This window comes from Anabrus simplex, chromosome 7 (genome assembly GCF_040414725.1).
Source record: "Anabrus simplex isolate iqAnaSimp1 chromosome 7, ASM4041472v1, whole genome shotgun sequence".
In the NCBI taxonomy this organism is placed as follows: domain Eukaryota; kingdom Metazoa; phylum Arthropoda; class Insecta; order Orthoptera; family Tettigoniidae; genus Anabrus; species Anabrus simplex.
This window is the reverse complement of record NC_090271.1, coordinates 278655369-278676699: the sequence shown is the minus strand read 5'-3', so window position 1 is coordinate 278676699 and position 21331 is coordinate 278655369. Positions and strand designations below refer to the sequence as shown.

Below are 21331 nucleotides of genomic sequence, written 5' to 3'. Positions count from 1 at the left end.
TTGATGGGGGTGAAAGTTCCTTATGGGGATCATTGTAAGTACCTAGGTGTTAATATAAGGAAAGATCTTCATTGGGGTAATCACATAAATGGAATTGTAAATAAAGGGTACAGATCTCTGCACATGGTTATGACAGTGTTTAGGGGTTGTAGTAAAGATATAAAGGAGAGGGCATACAAGTCTCTGGTAAGACCCCAAATAGAGTATGGTTCCTGTGTAAGGGACCTTCACCAGGATTACCTGATTCAAGAACTGGAAAATGTCCAAAGAAAAACAGCTTGATTTGTTCTGGGTGATTACCAACAAAAGAGTAGCATTACAAAAATGTTGCAAAGTTTGGGCTGGGAAGACTCGGGAGAAAGGAGATAAGCTGCTCAACTAAGGGTATGTAATACCAATATAAATGGACCGTCATTGGACATTATACATTTTCCAGCTAACTCATTCCTGGTTTCCAGCGTTTCATCCCCGTGTGCTAAGTTGGGCTCATCAGTTGGTACTTAGCACACTTGGCTATCAGATGATATAGATGTTGATTCCCATAGGGAACCTGAGGCATCAATTTTTGGTAATGACACAAAGTCTCTCATAGTGCTTTGGCACAGCCAGTGGCTTCAAGTAGCCTGCACAGTGGCCTCCACTGTATGCACTAGCCATGCGTCTTGGTGGGTGTGCTAAGTGCCAACCGATGAGCCCAACTTAGCACACGGGGGCAAAACGCTGGCAACCAGGATGAGTTAGCTGGAAAATTTATAATGTCCAATGACAGGACCATTTATATTGGTATTATAAATTTACTCATTCGGGACAAATATTTCAGGTTCCCTATGGGAATCAACATCTATATCGTAAGTGGTATGTTCCAAGCTATCAGTGGAGAGATGGCATTGAATGACATAAGTAGACGAATAAGTTTGAATGGTGTCTTTAAAAGTAGGAAAGATCGCAATATGAAGATAAAGTTAGAATTCACGAGGACAAATTGGGGCAAATAATTGTTTATAGGAAGGGGAGTTAGGGATTGGAATAACTTACCTAGGGAGATGTTCAATAAATTTCCAATTTCTTTGAAATCATTTAAGAAAAGGCTAGGAAATCAACAGACAGGGAATCTGTCCATGTGAGGAATAGTTAAGCTATTTGATCAATCAATCAATCAATCAATCAATCTGATCTGATCTGCATTTAGGGCAGTCGCCCAGGTGGCAGATGCAGATCAGTAGTGACACTGAAGCAACCCACATCTGATTTTTCTTTGCAGCATACTTTTGTATCAAGTGGACTTCCAGCTTTCTATTTACGTTACTCATATAAAAATAAAGATTGGCCGAAAAATCAAAACAAATTGCCTGGGTTTTGCTGACGATTTAGCATTACTAGCAGTGGACATAAAAGAAGCAAAAACCCAGATATCAGAACTTCAAAACATTGCAAATAAAATTGGCCTCAAAATATCATTTGAAAAAACAGAAATTATGCCCCAAAAACTAACACAGCTAAAAGAAGTTACCATAAATGTTAATAAAATCAAAATAGTAACTCAATTTAAATATCTTGGAGAAGTAATAACACATAGCCTAAATGAAAAAATCTCAATCCAAATAAGAACAAATAGATTAGCTAAAGCACAAAAATTAACATGGGATATCTACAAAAAGAAATGTCTATCAATAAATACAAAAATAAAACACTACAACACAGTTATAAAACCGGAAGCTACATATGCAGCAGAAACACTCTTTTACCTGAATAAACAATCAAAGACTGACAGACTTCAGAAAATTGAAAGGAAGATTGGAAGAACCTGCATCAACAAAAAATACCAGAAAGATGGACAGTGGCAGTTAATAGCTAACAAAGTCGTGTACAAAGAGCTAGAACCTGTTACAGATACTATGTGCAAGAGGAGACTGGGATTCTTTGGACATATCATGAGGATGCAGGATTCGAGACTTCTGAAACAACTAATACAACACAATCTCGTCTCAAAAAATACAACAGGATGTAAATGGATCAGAGAAGTAAGAGAGGATCTGAAGGAAATAGGCCTTACAACAGAAGACACCACAAATAAGATAAAATTGAATACAAAACTCAAGAATACAAACCTCCGCTTTACCCTTACACAAAACAAACCAACAACACGCATATTTTCAACTGAGGAAAGGGCACGAAGATCGGAGCGTCTGAAGAAGTACTGGGAGGGCCGCAAAGCCCGAACAATCCCTTCAAAGAGACCTGAACAACAGACTGACTAAAATGATCCTATGTGGTCATAAAAGAAGAAGAATAAGAATAAGAAGAAGAAAGACTAACAATTTTGTCACTGACTTGTAATCACAACAATCTCCCTCTGGAGGCCTTACAGCATCAATCAATCACACCTTTACATTTTCATATGGTTTCAGGCTCATGGAACCTACAAAGGATTACTTCAAAGCAGTTATTGTGTTCAACTAATCCTTTGAAAGAGAAATAAGCCCTCCTTTATATATAATCAATATCCAGTCATTGCATGGAAATCTACACTGTTGTAGTAATCAAGTGTTGGGCCAGGTGATTTTACATGTAAATGCAGTGTGTGCCAGAAGATATTTCAGTGCATTAGAAGTGATATCTTGATTCGTAATAACATCTATTGAACCATAGCATTCTTTTCTTTTTCTTCCTTACTTTTGTCTTTCGTTGGAGGTAGATGATGATGATGATGATGATGATTTCATCATCTCCCATTTAGTACGCCTAGAGTAAAATGGAACATCGAAATTGACAAGCAGATGGAGTAATATTAAAATGCCTGCACATGGCAGCTGAGGGCATATGACTCTTATTATTATTATTATTATTATTATTATTATTATTATTATTATTATTATTATTATTAACGTTTCAAAGGAAAATACAAAATTCTTAAACGATTTTTTTGAGTTTCGTACCATAAAGCACAAAATATTAGACTAACATATTCATATAAGGCAAACGACCTTTTCTGCCTTATCTTTACCAAAAAATAATGTTTAATTGAAAGAAACACACCAATTTTCAAAATGTCATAAAATTTCCAAAAATGTTATAATCCTGAAATTGTTTCCACCAAGTTGATTTCATTCATAGAATGTTGTGAACTAGGATCTTCTAATTATCAAGAACAGAAAGGGAGCTAGACATCATTTTTGAAAAAAGTTTAAAAATAATTAATCTTCCCTGTTAAAATGCTTATAATAATATTCACAATATTAACAAAGTAGTAGTTTACAAAATTCCCACATTCATTAGCTTTAATTTAATCTATCATTGAGTTTTCTATCTCAATTTTAAGGATACTTAATTTTATTTCAAATGTGGGAAGGTGTGCAAAACATTACATTCAAGAAAAACAGCAATGAAATTTTAGAACTATGTTATGAACATAACCCACTTACTTGGGCACCTTAAAACTCACCTGCTCCATAGGATGGACCTTCTTTTAGAAGTTTCTTGTCTTCTTTCAATTTTCTTCTGCTTCTCAAGTACCGCCTTCTCTGCTCTTGTTCTGCAGTACTTAGATTTGCACCTTTGTGCAACCATACTGCATCAGCTTCAAGTACACCAGAAGATGTGTACTTGCCAGGAGCAATTCCCATCCTCTTCAATATTTCTATTTCCACTCTATTTCCCCAGTTGAAATGGCAAACAGCATACATCACTACTAATTTTAAGGTGTCAAGACCCACATATGTCTCCTCAGGACAACTTCTCCATATCATGGCATTGAATGACTCCTCATTATTTTGAGTCAATCCATGCAAGCACTTAGAAAGCATTTCTGGGTCAAAGAGTCGCTCATACATACTTGGGCACCTTAAAACTTGCCTGCTCCATTGGTTGGACCTTCTTTTAGAAGTTTCTTGTCTTCTTTCAGTTTTCTTCTGCCTCTCAAGTACGCAGAAAGTTCTCGTGAAGGTCTACTATACAGGATATTTTGAAGATTGTCAAAATACAGGCCTGGTTTGAATTTAAATTTTTCTACCTTATTTGCTTTATCTGATAAGAGCACCAGCTGTCAGCTCCTACAGGACACCTATGGTGGGTGGGATGGTCCTTTGTTACTGTCAAATGGTACAATGTGGCCCATATGCCATTTGGCATGGCATGAATACTGCTTGTGTTGGAACGTAAATCAATTCCAAAATAATTTTGCATCTTATCAATGAGTGCCCCTGTCAGTTTACCCCCTACCTCCTAGTTTCTTTTCCTGTGACAGTTTTCGAAGAGCTGTTCCCAACCTTTTTTGGTAATGTCCCACACATTCCATCTTTGTGACATCTTTTCCATTATATGAATCAGAATCTACCACAGCCTTGAAATTTTGAGTCCCTATCTCCATAAAAATGAATATGTTGTAAGCCCGTATTCTCCTGGATCTAATTCATGGTGCAAAAGTAATACTGATCACTATCTTACCGACTGGTATGCTATCACAAGAAGATGTAGAAGCAAGAAATAAGCAATTACGAAGGCAAAAATTATAGCCTGGTGAGAAAGTTCTCGCGAAGGACTACTATACAGGATATTTTTAATCTCTTACTAGTAAGTTCTGACCCTATACTTTCACAGCTAACATCAATATCAACAAGCAAGAAGGAGAGATCATTACCACTAGATGTCCATTGTTTGCTGAAGGAACAAAATTTCAGATAAGGATAAATGTTTTTACCTATTCAATACAATAACATAGTGAAATTAATACAATATCACATATTTATTATCTGTCATTTAGGGACCGGTTTCAGCACCTTCCTGTGCCATCATCAGCCTAGGAAATTTTGCAAGGCTTTTTAAATAGTTACATGATGTATTTATACCGATGTAAGATCATGAACAGAACATTCTAAACTAAGTTGTAAGTTTTTACCATTACATATGTGACTTAAAATCTATGTGATTACATTACAATAATAATGTTATTTGTTTTAGATTACATTACAGAGACTAGATTAATTTTTGTAGGGTAACAGACACGTCATGAGACATATATATACATTTTTAAATTTAGAGCTCTTTGTGTTATCAATTTGATATAACTATTATAAAACTATTGTAACACCCAGTTTTGATAAAATCTTTCTTGTAGGGCAAAACTCATACAGTTATACAGTATGTATGATTGGCCTTAAAGAGTAAAAAGCATTCCTTTAAAAGTTTGTGTCCTTAGGCACTTTGTAAAATACTAAACTAACATCTGATTTCTAGAACAGTGTTCTCTTCATCTGGATAGAAAAATTTATCATTGTCCATTTTCTAGCATGAAACAGTTCCTCTTAATATGTGATCTAAGAACCAACTATAATGTACAGACTTTCTTCCATATGAATAACAAACCTCATGTCACAGTCTTTGTTCAGTTGCTCTAAAACAGCTTAATTTGATAATGTGTTATAAAATTAGCTGTGTATTTCAAGGTTGATCCAATATTAATGTAGGGCTGAGGCCGTACGTTGATTGATGAGATATCTTGATATTTCAATTTTCAGGTGGATTTGAATGAGTTTAGAGCGATCACGAACCAACACGGACCTAAAAGTAGAGACGAATTTTTGAACTATATGTTAGCATTGTGAAATCAGAGGCAGAGAAAGTGATTCGTAAAAAGACTAGTAAGGAAGGAAACTCACCTCAAGCACCAAGTTGACAAGCATAAAGTTAGTAAGGAACTGCGATGCAAAGTGTCAAGAAGCAGCCCGCATGCATCAGCTGTTGGGCGGAGGGAAGGTTGCGGTAGCAGGAGAATGTAGGTCAGGAGGGCGTGGATTCCAGTGGGGGTAGTAAGGCAGCCTGTTACGTATTGTTTTGTGAACCACTTGATCTCTAGGTATTTTTTAATTATTTATAACCGAAATAAGCGTATCAAATAAAATTGTGGGTTTCTCGGACAGATCATTGAGATTGTAGTTGGGGTTATAATACTGATCCAATAAAATAAAACATTGCTCAGTAAGGTCAAGTAGTAGACCTTTGTTCATTGTTTCAATGATGTCCAAATTGTTATTGATGCCATGAAAGCCATGTTTATAGTCCTGTATATGCTGACCTATTGTCAAAAATCTCCTGTATTTAATGGCATTTACATGCTCGTTGTATCTGATTTTGAAGGATCTCCTTGTTTGTCCAATGTATATGCTGGAGCAGTTATTACAGTGAAACCTATAAACACCTGATTTATCAAAGGGGTCTGACACATTGACCAATTTAGAGTTATGTAAAATGTTGAGATTTCTGTTGTCGGTCTTGAAGGAAATTTTAGTATTTCTCTTTTTAAAAATGTTTGTTAATCGGAAAATGTCAGGGTTGAACGTAAAGTTGGATAGGTTTTTGGCTTAGTTATTTCCTTTTGCAAATTAGACATGGGTCGGTGTTTAAATTTGTATATTTTACGTTCTATAAAACTTTGATTATAGCCATTATGGAATGCAATACTACGTATAGTGTTGAGTTCTTTATTTAGCTCTGATTTGGACATGGGTACATTGAAGACACGGTGTATTAAACTATTATAGGTGGCTCTTTTGTGGTTAGGAGGGTGTACAGAATCTTGCTTAATTGTAGGAGCTGTGTGTGTTGGTTTCCTATAAATTTTACATTTAAATGAATATGGAAGTCTAGTGGTAGTTAAATCCAGAAAATGAAGGGCCTTATTGGTTTCGGATTCTATTGTGAACATGATGTCTGTATCAATATTATTGAGGTGTATTAAGGTAGTAGGTGCGTCAGTAATACGTTGGTCCATGATAATAAACGCATTGTCTACAAACCTGGACCATAGAACTATGTTGTTAAATTGTTTGTCTTTTTCGATTTTTGTGTACTCTAAGAAATCTAAGTATATGTTAGCTAAAATGCCTGATGCCGGAGAACCCATGGCCAATCAATCTTGTTTATATATTACTTTATCGAACGTAAAATAGGTAATTACTGTTAGTCAGAAGCTTCAGAATGGGCATAAAATCGTCTATTTCAAGTTGGCTGAGCCGGCTATGGGTATGCAGGTTATTTAAAACCATTGGTATACCTTTTTCTGGTTTGATGTTTGTATACATATTAGTGATGTCGAATGAGTGCATTGTATGATACGGTTGTACTTTAAAGTTGTCCAATTGTTTAATTAATTCTAGGGTGTTTTTAATAGATTTGTTTGCCTGAATAGTGTAATGCTTACTCAAAAATTGTTGAATAAATTGAGCCGTTTTATACAAGGGGCTTGGTCTGAAATTTACTATAGAGCGTATAGGAATTCCATTTTTATGTATTTTAGGTTGCGCTTTTACAGTCGGTAGGCCAGGGTTCATGTTGATGAGTTTGTTCTTTTCACTATCAGTAAGCAAGCAGGTTGTGTTTTTGAGTATCTGTTTTAGTTGTTTTTGGATGGATTGAGTTGGGTCTTTATCAATAATTGTAAAAGTTTTATCTGTGAAAAAATGTTTGTTTTAGCGATATAATCTGCTTGGTCCAATATAACAGTAGCGTTACCTTTATCTGCTTTAGTAATAATGATATTTGTGTTTCTAATTTTATTTTTGAGTTGACTAATCTTTTTTCTGTCTGCAAGCTGCGATGAAGTTATAATTTTAGTCGGCATACTAAAAATGTAATTTATTTGTTTTTTAGCTTCGTACCTGATTTTATCTTGAGTGTCTATGGGTATTTTACTGATAGCTGCTTCTGTCTCGATTATTAACTTTTTTGCCATGTTCGCCACGTTATAATTATGATTAGGACCTTTGGAGAGGATGTCAATTTCTTCTTGGTCAAAGTCAGTTTTCGACAGATTAACATAAGGGGGGGGAAATTGGGTTAGATGCTGAGTTTGTGTGTTGTGTGGGGTTGTGTTTCTAACTGGCCTGTTATCTGAGTTGACCTCATTGGAAAGAACTTGAAATTTTCTATCTAACATGCTCTGTTTCTGAGAAAGTATAGTAGTTAACGTGTTTTGAACTTTATCTTGAAAGATGTAAACTGTAAATTTCGATTCAATACGACCAAAATGAAATTCTTGACATTAAATAAGTTGGCCCACCAGGTAAAAAATTAAGCTCACTATTACATGAGATTACATATCAAAATAGGAAAATTAGGCAAGGACATTAAGTTCATCAAAGAATGCATCATAAATAAACTGACTCCGAATTTCTTAAAAAACAAAAGACTGCACATCCTACCACACCAGAGAAAAGTGCATCAAAAAACCAACAAGCTTCAGCTCCAAAATGAACTAAAATTTTTATATAAGAAAAAATCTTTTCTAAACAACTGTTTCTATAAAACTCATCTCAAAGTCACCAAGATGTTGTCAGCTGCACAGTTGAACATCTTTCAAGATAAAGATAAACAGATAAAGGTAACGCTACTGTTATATTGGACCAAGCAGATTATATCGCTAAAACAAATTTTTTTTTACGGATAAAACTTTCACAATTTTTGATAAAGACCCAACTCAGTCCATCCAAAAACAACTAAAACAGATACTAAAAAACACAACCTGCTTTCTTACCGATAGTGAAAAGAACAAACTCATCAACGTGAACCCTGGACTGCTGACTGTAAAAGTTCAACCTAAAATACATAAAAACGGAGTTCCTATACGCCCTATAGTAAATTTCAGACCAAGCCCCCTGTACAAAACGGCTCAATTTATTCAACAATTTTTGAGTAAGCATTACACTATTCAGGCAAACAAATCTATTAAAAACACCCTAGAATTAATTAAACGATTGGACAACTTTAAAGCACAACCGCATCATACAATGCACTCATTCGACATCACTAACATGTATACAAACATCAAACCAGAAAAGTTATACCAATTGTTTTAAATAACCTGCATACCCATAGCCGGCTCAGCCAACTTGAAATAGACGATTTTATGCCCATTCTGAAGCTTCTGACTAACAGCAATTACCTATTTTACGTTCGATAAAGTAATATATAAACAAGATTGATTGGCCATGGGTTCTCCGGCATCAGGCATTTTAGCTAACATATACTTAGATTTCTTAGAGTACACAAAAATCGAAAAAGACAAGCAATTTAACAACATAGTCCTATGGTTCAGGTTTGTAGACAATACGTTTATTATCATGGACCAATGTATTACTGACATACCTACTACCTTAATACACCTCAAAAATATTGATACAGACATCATGTCCACAATAGAATCTGAAACCAATAAGGCCCTTCATTTTCTGGATAACTATCACTAGACTTCCATATTCGTTTAAATATAAAATTTATAGGAAACCAACACACACAGCTGCGACAATTAAGCAAGATTCTGTACACCCTCCTAGGCACAAAAGAGCACCCTATAATAGTTTAATACACCATGCCTTCAATGTACCCATGTCTAAATCAGAGCTAAATAAAGAACTCAACACTATACGTAGTATTGCATTCCATAATGGCTATAATCAAAGTTTTATAGAACGTATAATATACAAATTTAAACACCGACCCAGGTCTAATTTGCAAAAGGAAATACCTAAGCCAAAAACCTATGCAACCTTTACGTTCAACCCTGACATTTTCCGATTAACAAACATTTTTAAAAAGAGAAATACCAAAATTTCCTTCAAGACTGACAACAGAAATCTCAACATTTTACATAACTCTAAATTGGTCAATGCGTCAGACCCCTTTGATAAATCAGGTGTTTATAGGTTGCACTGTAATAACTGCTCCAGCATATACATTGGACAAACAGGGAGATCCTTCAAAATCAGATACAACGAGCATGTAAATGCCATTAAATACAGGAGATTTTCGACAATAGGTCAGCATATATAGGACTATAAACATGGCTTTCATGGCATCAATAACGATTTGGACATCATTGAAACAATGAACAAAGGTCTACTACTTGACCTTACTGAGCAATGTTTTATTTTATTGGATCAGTATTATAACCCCAACTACAATCTCAATGATCTGTCCGAGAAACCCACAATTTTATTTGATACGCTTATTTCGGTTATAAATAATTAAAAAATACCTAGAGATCAAGTGGTTCACAAAACAATACGTAACACGCTGCCTTACTACACCCATCGGAATCCACGCTCTCCTGACCTACATTCTCCTGCTACCGCAACCACCCCTCCCCCCACCTAAACCGCCCCGCCTAACAGCTGATGCATGCGGGCTGCCTCTTGATACTTTGCATTGCAGTTCCTTACTAACTTTATGCTTGTCAACTTGGTGCTTGAGGTGAGTTTCCTTCCTTACTAGTCTTTTTACAAATCACTTTCTCTGATTTTGCAATGCTAATATATAGTTAAAAAAATTCAATGTCTGTGTTCGGTATATTCTGGTCATATAAAATATGACTAATACATGGTTTCCCTGTAAATATGTATTATAAAATTTGTATAACCTCAAATACGTATTGTGTAAAGGTTTAACCTCAAAATCTATACAGTTGAAAGCGGTAGAAAACTCTATAATGTCCATATATTCAATTTATTCCACTATAATTTGGTATATATGTAGGTCCGTGTTGGTTAGTGATCGCTCTAAACACATTCAAATCCACCTGAAAATTGAAATTTTCAAGATATCTCATCAATCAACGTACGGCCTCAGCCCTACATTAATATTGGATCAACCTTGAAATACAGAGCTAATTTTATAACACATTATCAAATCAAGCTGTTTTAGAGCAACTGAACAAAGACTGTGACATGAGGTTTGTTATTCATACGGAAGAAAGTCTGTACATTATAGCTGGTTCTTAGATCACATATTAAGAGGAACGGTTTCATGCTAGAAAATGGATAATGATAAATTTTTCTAACCACATAAAGAGAACACTGTTCTAGAAATCAGATGTTAGTTTAGTATTTTACAAAATGCCTAAGGACACAAACTTTTAAAGGAATGCTTTTTACTCTTTAAGGCCAATCGTACATACTGTATAACTGTATGAGTTTTGCCCTACAAGAAAGATTTTATCAAATCCGGGTGTTATAATAGTCTTATAATAGTTATATCAAATTGATAACGCAAAGAGCTCTAAATTTAAAAATGTATATATATGTCTCATGACGTGTCTATTACCCCACAAAGATTAATCTAGTCTCTGTAATGTAATCACATAGATTTTAAGTCACTTATGTAATGGTAAAAACTTACAACTTAGTTTAGAATGCTCTGTTCATGTTCTTACACAGGTATAAATATTTCATGTAACTATTTAAAAGCCTTGCAAGATTTCCTAGGCTGATGATGGCACAGGAAGGTGCCGAAACCGGTCCCTAAATGACAGATAATAAATATGTGATATTGTATTAATTTCACTATTTTATTGTATTGAATAAGTGGAAACATTTGTCCTTATCTGAAACTGTAAATTTCAATTCAATACAGACCAGAATGAAATTCTTGATATTAAATAAAAGAAGGAACAAAGAGTAAACGGTGCCGCATCTGAGCAAGAAGGTGGCACATACGTTGACGATGAATGTGGCGACAGTGATGATGATGATGATGAAAGTAACCGGGTCAGTGATGAGGAAGATTTTCCTACATATGACTAGTGCAACAGCTGATGTCTGTCACAGTTCCAAAGGGATAAGTCCGGTTGCTTCTAAAATGTTACATTTGTGATGGCTGACCACTGTGCTCACAGGAATTTGCTGCTTTTCTTTCTGTTTCTTTGTGTGTGACTTTTATGTTAACTTCCTTTAGTTAATCACATCATACAATATTAAATCATTATAGTACCTATTCCAACAGTATCTTATGATGAGTCATTTCGTCCCGCTAGAATTGCATTATGGCCCACTGTATGGTGATCCTGGTGAAGAAGAAAAATGGTGAGCTCTGTTTCTGCATCAATTACTTCAAGTTGAGTGACAACACAAAGGATTGCTTCCCATACTCCTGGATAGACGACACCCTGGACACGTGTTCTGGAGCCCAGTGTTTTTCGACCTTGGACCTCAAGTCTGAGTACTGGCAAGTGGTTCTCCAATGGGAAGATAAGGAGAAGACAGTATCTCTAACGGCCAAGGGCTGAACCAATTCACCATAATGCCCTGCAACATACCAGTGACCTTCGAGCGACTGATGGAATCTGTACTGAGTGGGCTAATTGATGATGCCTACCTTGTGTATCTAGATGACATCATTATAGTGGGGCACACATTCAGGGGACACATCAAAAACCTTTGGAGAGTGTTCCAGAGACTATGAGGGTCTCACCTGAAGCTGAATTCTGAAAAGCATCAACTATTTCAGAGGGAGGTGGGCTACCTGTGTCATCGGAAGGAGTAACCATGGATCTGGAGAAGTTGGAAGCTTTCAGGGACTGGCCGGTGTCTAAGGACAAGAGGGAACTCAGGAACTTCCTTGGGCAGGTTATCGTTCTCAAATGTGATTTTATTTGACAGAAATAAATATCACACGAGATTATGTTCACTTCCTTGTGTAAATTACTTTATTGTCACTGTAAGTCACAACACACAATTATACACACTAGCAAGTGACACTACAACACTTAATAGCAGAGTACCCTGAAGTCGATTCTGACAAGTACAGATATCAATAACACTGACTCGCGCACTATAACATACGCTCTCTTGAACTCACCGACTCCACCTCGGAGCCCAACAGTCACTCCGAGACCAACCTGACTGACAGCTTGATATATATATATACCGTCTAGAATTATCAGTTTTTGGAAGGGTTCTTACAACGCTCTAATGGAACACACTCAAAACATCGATCGACCAGCTAGTCGAATGGAGTACTCGAACTTTCGTTACTGTTTACCAATACACATGGAAATCTCTCCAACATTCCGAATGTCTCTACATGTATTTGGATAATAAACCTTACAGTAAGTTTCCAGAACCCTTCATATATACCAAATTATAGTGGAATAAATTGAATATATGGACATTATAGAGTTTTCTACCGCTTTCAACTATATAGATTTTGAGGTTAAACCTTTACACAATACGTATTTGAGGTTATACAAATTTTATAATACATATTTACAGGGAAACCATGTATTAGCCATATTTTACATTTAATAAAAGATAATTTAGCATTTAATAAAATATGACCAGAATATACCGAACACAGATATTGAAGGTTTTACACCAGTTACGATGTTACCTACGACAAAGTTTATAGCTGACTATGCTGACATCTTGAAACCAATGGTTGTCAGAGGCAAAGGCCGCCTTCCGTACCCTGAAGGAGTCCCTCTGTATGGCATCCGTCTTTGGATACCCTAAGCCTGAGGAGAAGTTCATTGTGGATACCAATGCCAGTGATGTGGGAGCTGGTGGGATGCTGTCACAAGTGCAGGACTGCTAGGAGGGGGTGGAAATACTCCATGACACGTCGGGAACTGCTGACCATCGTGAAGACCTTGGAGCACTGCCACAAGTGGCCAATAATCAGTGATGGGTAAAGTAAAAGTAAAAGTAATTGATTGGACTCAATTACAATTACCAGAAAATAATATACTCAATTACAATTACTAATTGCTTTTTATAAAAGTAATCAGTAAAATTACAATTACTTCACAGTATGCGAGTCTTTAGGGAATCATTGACTTTTTTTTCACATGGGGATGGAATGATACCAAAGTCTGCAAGGAAAAATACATTACTCCATTTTGTATTTTCTAGCATAGAGACACTAAGTGGTTATCATCACTAGGTAAAACTAATCAGACTTTCAAAATGATTGTTCTCAAACAAAATTTGCATGTGACTTTCATGTTTCCATTATTTACAGGATAACTAATTCGAAAGATTTATTCAAATAGGGGAATGGAAATACCATAAGACCTTCATCGTCACATGTTCATTTTGGCTCAATTCCCGACCACATAATCCCTGTGGGTGGGGGCGGTAGAATAACTTCTACAGTATCCCATGCCTGTCATATGAGTTAACCAAAAGGGAGACTAAGAACTCTCAACTTGGGAGCATGTGCTGGCGACAACGGTTCTGCTAGGTGCGCTGGCATTGCTTCCACTTACTTGTGTCAGTGTCCTGAGTCAAGTCTTATTTCTCAACTTCGTTGATACAGTATTAGGTTTTCAAGGCCTAGAGAGACTTTCATTTTTTTTGCCCTTCGTGACCCTTCCTTTTCTTTTGCCGATACCTTTCTTTTTCGAAGTGTCGGATCTCCTCCATTTTTCCTTTTGATTAGTAGATAGTTGCCTAGTAATTTCTCTTAAAACAATAATCACCACTGCCATGGCCATGTCATACACGGTTATCTATATCTCAAACAGTAATGTCAACAACCTGTGAGTAAGTGAACAAGCGCGCATCGTATCCTCTGGAATTATAACCTTGGCGCAACATTTTGTGAGTGCTGGGACTCCAAAGTTGACAAACTCTCAATGAGATATGTTGTTGTTTGAGTTATCAGTGCATAGACTTGTTTGATGCAGCTCTCCATGCCACCCTATCCTGTGCTAACCTTTTCATTTCTGTGTAACTACTGCATTCTACATCTGGTCTAATCTGCTTGTCATATTCATACCTTGGTCAACCCCTACCGTTCTTACCACCTACACTTCCTTCAAAAACCAACTGAACAAGTCCTGGGTGTCTTAAGATGTGTCCTATCATTCTATCTCTTCTTCTCATCAAATTTAGCCAAATCGATCTCCTCTCGCCAATTCGATTCAGTATGTCTTCATTTGTGATTCGATCTATCCTTCTCACCTTCAGCATTCTTCTGTAACACCACATTTCAAAAGCTTCTATTCTCTTTCTTTCTGAGCTAGTTATCGTCCATGTTTCACGTCCATACAATGCCACGCTCAACACGAAAGTCTTCAAAAAAGATCTTTCCAATTCTTATATCAATGTTTGAAGTAAGCAAATTCCTTTTCTTAAGAAAGCTCTTCCTTGCTTGTGCTAATCTGATTTTTATGCCCTCCTTACTTCTGCCATCGATAGTTATTTTACTACCCAAGTAACAATATTCATCTACTTCCTTTAAGACTTCATCTCCTAATTTAATAATTCTTGAATCACCTGCCTTCGTTTGACTGCACTCCATTACTTTTGTTTTGGACTTATTTATTTTCATCTTGTACTCCTTACCCAAGACTTCATCCATACCATTTAGCAGCTTCTCGAGATCTTCTGCAGTCTCAGATAAAATAACAATATCATCGGCAAATCTCAAGGTTTTGATTTCCTCTCCTTGGATTGTGATTCCCTTTCCAAATTTCTCTTTGATTTCCTTTACTGCCTGTTCTACGTAAACACTGAAAAGGAGGGAGGACAAACTGCAGCCTTGCCTCACTCCTTTCTGGATTGCTGCAGACTGATTTTTATACAGATTGTAGATAATTCTTCGTTCTCGGTATATGATCCCAATCACCTTCAGAATCTTAAATAGCTTGGTCCAATCGACATTATCGAATGCCTTTTCTAGATCTACGAATGCCATGTACATGGGGTTGTCCTTGATTTGATCCTCTAATATCAGACATAAAGCCAGGATTGCTTCACGTGTTCCTATATTTCTTCTGAAGCCAAACTGATCTCCCAACTCAGCTTCAACTTGTTTTCCCATTCTTCTGTAAACAATACATGTAAAAATTTTGCAGGCGTGAGATACTAAACTAATGGTGCGATAGTTTTCACACCTGTCAGTACCGGCTTTCTTGGGAATAGGTATAACAACATTCTGCCGAAAATCGGATGGGACTACTCCTGTCTCATACATCTTACACACTAAATGGAATAACCTTGCCAAGCTGGTTTCTCCTAAGGCAGTCAGTAATTCAAAGGGAATGTCATCAATTCCAGGTGCCTTGTTCCTATTTAGGTCACTCACAGCTCTGTCAAACTCTGACCTCAAAATTGGGTCTCCCATTTCATCAGCATCAACAGCCTCTTCTTGTTCCAGAACCAAATTACCTACATCTTTACCTTGATACAACTGTTGGATATGTTCCTGCCATCTTTCTGCTTTGTCTTCTTTCCCTAGAAGTGGTTTTCCATCTGAGCTCTTAATATTCATACACCTAGATTTCCTTTCTCCAAAGGTTTCCTTGATTTTCCTATATGCAGCACCTACCTTTCCTAGGACCGTACAACCTTCGACATCCTTGCACTTCTCCTTCAGCCAGTCTTCCTTAGCTACCTTGCACTTTCTGTCGACTTCATTCTTTAATCGCTTGTATTCTTTTCTGCCCTCTTCATTTCTAGCATTCTTGCATTTTCGTCGTTCATCAATCAGGTCTAGTATCTCCTGAGTTATCCACTGATTCTTAGCTGATCTTTTCTTCCTTCCCAACATTTCTTCAGCAGCCCTGCTGACTTCATTTTTCATGACTATCCACTCCTCCTCTATTGTGTTTCCTTCAGCCTTTTCATTTAGTCCTTGTGCAACATGTTCCTTGAAACAATCCCTCACACTCTTTTCTTTCAAGTTGTCTAGATCCCATCTTTTTGCATTCTTTCCTTTCTTCAATTTCTTCAGCTTCAGATGGCATTTCATGACCAACAAGTTGTGGTCAGAGTTCATGTCTGCTCCTGGGAAAGTTTTGCAATCTAACACCTGGTTTCTGAATCTCTGCCTAATCATAATGAAGTCTATTTGATACCTTCCAGTGTCTCCAGGTCTCGTCCACGTATACAGTCGTCGTTTGTGGTGTTTGAACCAAGTATTGGCAAGGACTAAATTATGATCAGTGCAGAATTCAACCAGCCGATTTCCTCTTTCTTTCCTTTTTTCCCCATCCGAATTCTCCTACTGTATTACCTTCTCTTCCTTGGCCTACCACTGCATTCCAGTCTCCCATCACAATTAGATTCTCGTCACCTTTTACATATTGTATTAAATCTTCTGTCTCTTCATACATTCTTTCGACTTCCTTATCATCCGCTGAGCTAGTAGGCATATAGACCTGCACTATTGTGGTGGGCGTTGGTTTGGTGTCTATCTTGACGACAATAATTCTTTCACTATGCTGGTCGTAGTAGCTTACCCCCTGCCCTATTTTCTTATTCATTATTAAACCAACTCCTGCTTTTCCCCTGTTTGATTTTGACCTGACCAAAATTCCTGTTCTTCCTGCCAACGTACTTCTCTTATACCAACTACATCTAACTTTAGTCTATCCATCTCCCTTTTCAGATTCTCTAATCTACCACAACGATTCAAACTTCTAACATTCCACGCTCCGACTCGCAGAATGTCAGCATCCATCTTCCTGATGATCGCCCCCTCTCGTGTAGTCCCCACCCGGAGATCCGAATGGGGGACTAGTTTACCTCCGGAATATTTTACCCGGGAGGAAGCCATCATCAGTACATCATTCATGCAGACAGAGCTGCATATCCTCGGGAGTTAGTTACGGCTGTAGTTTCCCGTTGCTTTCAGCCGTGTAGCAGTATCAACACACCTAAGCCCTGTTGAGTATTATTACAAGGCCATATCAGTCAATCATCCAGAGTGCCGCCCTTGCAACTTCCGAAAGGCTGCTACACCCCTTTCGATGAACCATTCCTTAGTCTGGTCTCTCAACAGATACCCATCCGATATGGTTGCACCTGCGGCTCGGCTATCTGCTTCATTGGGATACGCAAGCCTCCCCACCACGGCAAGGTCACATTGTTCGCAAGGAAGATATATACATCAATTACTAGAATGTGACAATTACTGAAATGGAACGATAACAGTTTGGTGTTTGTTGTTTGGTGATCTGTTCTTGCCAAGTAATATACTTTGTTTTCTACTTCAAGGGTATCCAGTTCTTTGTATAGATGATTATAATGGGCAGATTTGGCTGCTGCAACCAGCTGTTTGGCTGTTGATTTCAGAGACTTGTACCATTGCAGATTTTATTTTCATTGTACATACATACATACATACATACATACATACATACATACATACATACATACATACATACATACATACATACATACATACATACCATGTATTACAAGCGTGTCTGAACACAGGCACTGGCTGACTTGCTAGATGTTAATTATATCTAACAGCAGATAAAAAACAACTAAACTGTGCCCGTTATGATGTTAAATACTCACGAGCTTGTTCCAGGACATCAGAATCTAGCCCTTCTCCAAACCACACTACATGTGGTCGCAATAATCCTCCACATCCTGGCTTTTTACACCGAGGAAGCTCTCTTTCAGGTATTGTTGCAGCCTTTGTTCCAGGATCAGGTGCCCTAATAACAATAAAAATGATGAAATTAATCGTGGTAAATAATAGTAGTTTATTTTGAAACAACTACATTTATGCAAGGATGGCTAATTGCTTGATCAAGCATAAGTTTTTAACAAAGCTTCAATACTTGAAACAAAATGGACAAATATGTACAGGTATATATATCAAAAAAGGGTGTATAAGTCCATGGGGTGTGACAGCTGAGGTACATCGACACTAGCTTCTCACTACGGAAGGTACAGTTCAAATCCTAGTCAATGCATATGTGCATATGGAATTTTTAAATTGAAAGATATCTTTCCTATAATTTGGATACTATGTAAAATCACATGCTAGGTTGCTCGATTTGAATGATGGTACCAGTCTCCAAGAACAAGTGAATGATGTGTATGTTGGGTATTCAGCCCAAAGGCTGGTTTGATACTCCACAGCTCCAAACAGCTGTCATAGATAGCCTAGGTGTCACTGAAGAGGCATACTACGAGTGATGTAGTTTCTCACTGCTTTCCTCACTGAGCCAGAAGTTGCTATTACATATCAGTCTGCCAAGCCCACTAAAATGCATGCAACAAGTGACCCTATGAGCAATATTTTCACACCATTCATAACAGGGACTGACTGCATAAGGAATGGTAATACTAGCTTAGCATTGCTCATTCCCTTAGTCATTTTCATATTGTCACAGCCAAGGACGAGACTGAGACAGGTCAATGAAAGTAAAAAATTTATTCAGCCCATACCAGAAGACAGTGCATTGAAAACACTACATCTAGCCAACAAAGGCAAAAGTGAATGATAGCTTTTTTAAAAGGAAAAACTGTATCAATGTTAAATCACCTTTAAACTAATATTGAAAATAGTAAAGATACTGATTTTCCAGGAACATGCCCAACAAAAAGGATCAAACAAGGCTTCCTAAGGGAATAAAATGTATGGGCTACTATAAGAGACTTCTTGTAATATGTTCAATTTAGAATAGGTTTCATTGAGTGAGTTGGCTGTGAGATTATGGGCGTGCAGATGTGAGCTTGCATTCGGGAGATGGTGGGTTCAAACACCACTAATGGTGGCCCTGGAGTTGGTTTTCCGTGGTGTCCCATTTTCAAACCAGACAAATGCTGGGGCTGTACCTTAATTACGGCCATGGCCACTTCCTTCCCATTCCTAGCCCTTTCCTATCCCATCGTTGCCATAAAATGTATCTGTGTCAGTGCAACAAAAAGCCGATTGCAAAAGAGTAGGTTTCTACTTTCTTTTTGAAATTCTACAAGGTCACTCCATTTTGGGAAAGTAAACATGTAATTGAGATGGCGTGGAATGACTTCAATAGATAAATAGGCCTGAGTGGAGGCTTTAAAAGTAGAGAAGATCATAATATTAAGATGAAACAGAATTCAAGAGGATGAATTAGGGCAAATACTCTTTTATACGAAGAGGAATTGGAGATTGGAATTCAAGGGAAATGGTCAATAAATTTCCAAATTCTTTGAAATCATTTAACAAAAGACTACACAACTAAACAACCGATAGGGAATTTGTCATAATACCAATATAATGGTCCGTTATTGGACATTATAAATTTTCCAGCTAACTCATTCTTGGTTGCCTGCGTTTCGCCCTCGTGTGCTAAGTTAGGCTCGTCAGTTGGAACTTAGCATACCACCCAAGACGCAAGGCTAGTGCATACCGTGGAGGCCACTGCATAGGCTACTTGAAGCCACCAGCAGTGCCAATGCACTATGAGAGCTATGTCTCATTTTCAAAAATTGATGCCTGCCTGGCCATCAAATGATGTAGATGTTGACTCCCATAGGGAACCTAAAATATTTGTCCCGAATGAGTAAATTTATAATACCAATATAATGGTCCGTTATTGGACATTATAAATTTTCCAGCTAACTCATTCTTGGTTGCCTGCGTTTCGCCCTCGTGTGCTAAGTTAGGCTCGTCAGTTGGGACTTAGCATACCACCCAAGACGCAAGGCTAGTGCATACCGTGGAGGCCACTGCATAGGCTATTTGAAGCCACCAGCAGTCCCAATGCACTATGAGAGCTATGTCTCATTTTTAAAAATTGATGCCTGCCTGGCCATCAAATGATGTAGATGTTGACTCCCATAGGGAACCTAAAATATTTGTCCCGAATGAGTAAATTTATAATACCAATATAATGGTCCGTTATTGGACATTATAAATTTTCCAGCTAACTCATTCTTGGTTGCCTGCGTTTCGCCCTCGTGTGCTAAGTTAGGCTCGTCAGTTGGGACTTAGCATACCACCCAAGACGCAAGGCTAGTGCATACCGTGGAGGCCACTGCATAGGCTACTTGAAGCCACCAGCAGTGCCAATGCACTATGAGAGCTATGTCTCATTTTCAAAAATTGATGCCTGCCTGGCCATCAAATGATGTAGATGTTGACTCCCATAGGGAACCTAAAATATTTGTCCCGAATGAGTAAATTTATAATACCAATATAATGGTCCGTTATTGGACATTATAAATTTTCCAGCTAACTCATTCTTGGTTGCCTGCGTTTCGCTCTCGTGTGCTAAGTTAGGCTCGTCAGTTGGGACTTAGCATACCACCCAAGACGCAAGGCTAGTGCATACCGTGGAGGCCACTGCATAGGCTACTTGAAGCCACCAGCAGTGCCAATGCACTATGAGAGCTATGTCTCATTTTCAAAAATTGATGCCTGCCTGGCCATCAAATGATGTAGATGTTGACTCCCATAGGGAACCTAAAATATTTGTCCCGAATGAGTAAATTTATAATACCAATATAATGGTCCGTTATTGGACATTATAAATTTTCCAGCTAACTCATTCTTGGTTGCCTGCGTTTCGCCCTCGTGTGCTAAGTTAGGCTCGTCAGTTGGGACTTAGCATACCACCCAAGACGCAAGGCTAGTGCATCGTATGCACGCAGGCAGGCAACCAAGAATGAGTTAGCTGGAAAATTTATAATGTCCAATAACGGACCATTATATTGGTATTATAAATTTACTCATTCGGGACAAATATTTTAGGTTCCCTATGGGAGTCAACATCTACATCACAAGGGAATTTGTCACCTGGGCGACAGCCCTAAATGTAGATCAACGATGATTG

The 21331-nt window shown here is 37.6% G+C and overlaps 1 protein-coding gene across 5 annotated transcripts in view; it reads right to left on the bottom strand.

Moving 5' to 3' along the window:
• LOC136877547 (NAD-dependent protein deacylase sirtuin-5, mitochondrial) overlaps positions 1-21331 on the bottom strand; it is a 63213-nt gene that overhangs the window by 40438 nt on the left and 1444 nt on the right. For all 5 annotated transcript variants that reach the window (XM_067151676.2, XM_067151674.2, XM_067151675.2 and 2 more), the window contains exon 4: positions 18078-18220. In XM_067151676.2, coding sequence (XP_067007777.1) covers positions 18078-18220 — 143 coding nt within the window. The remainder of the gene's footprint in view (positions 1-18077; positions 18221-21331) is intronic.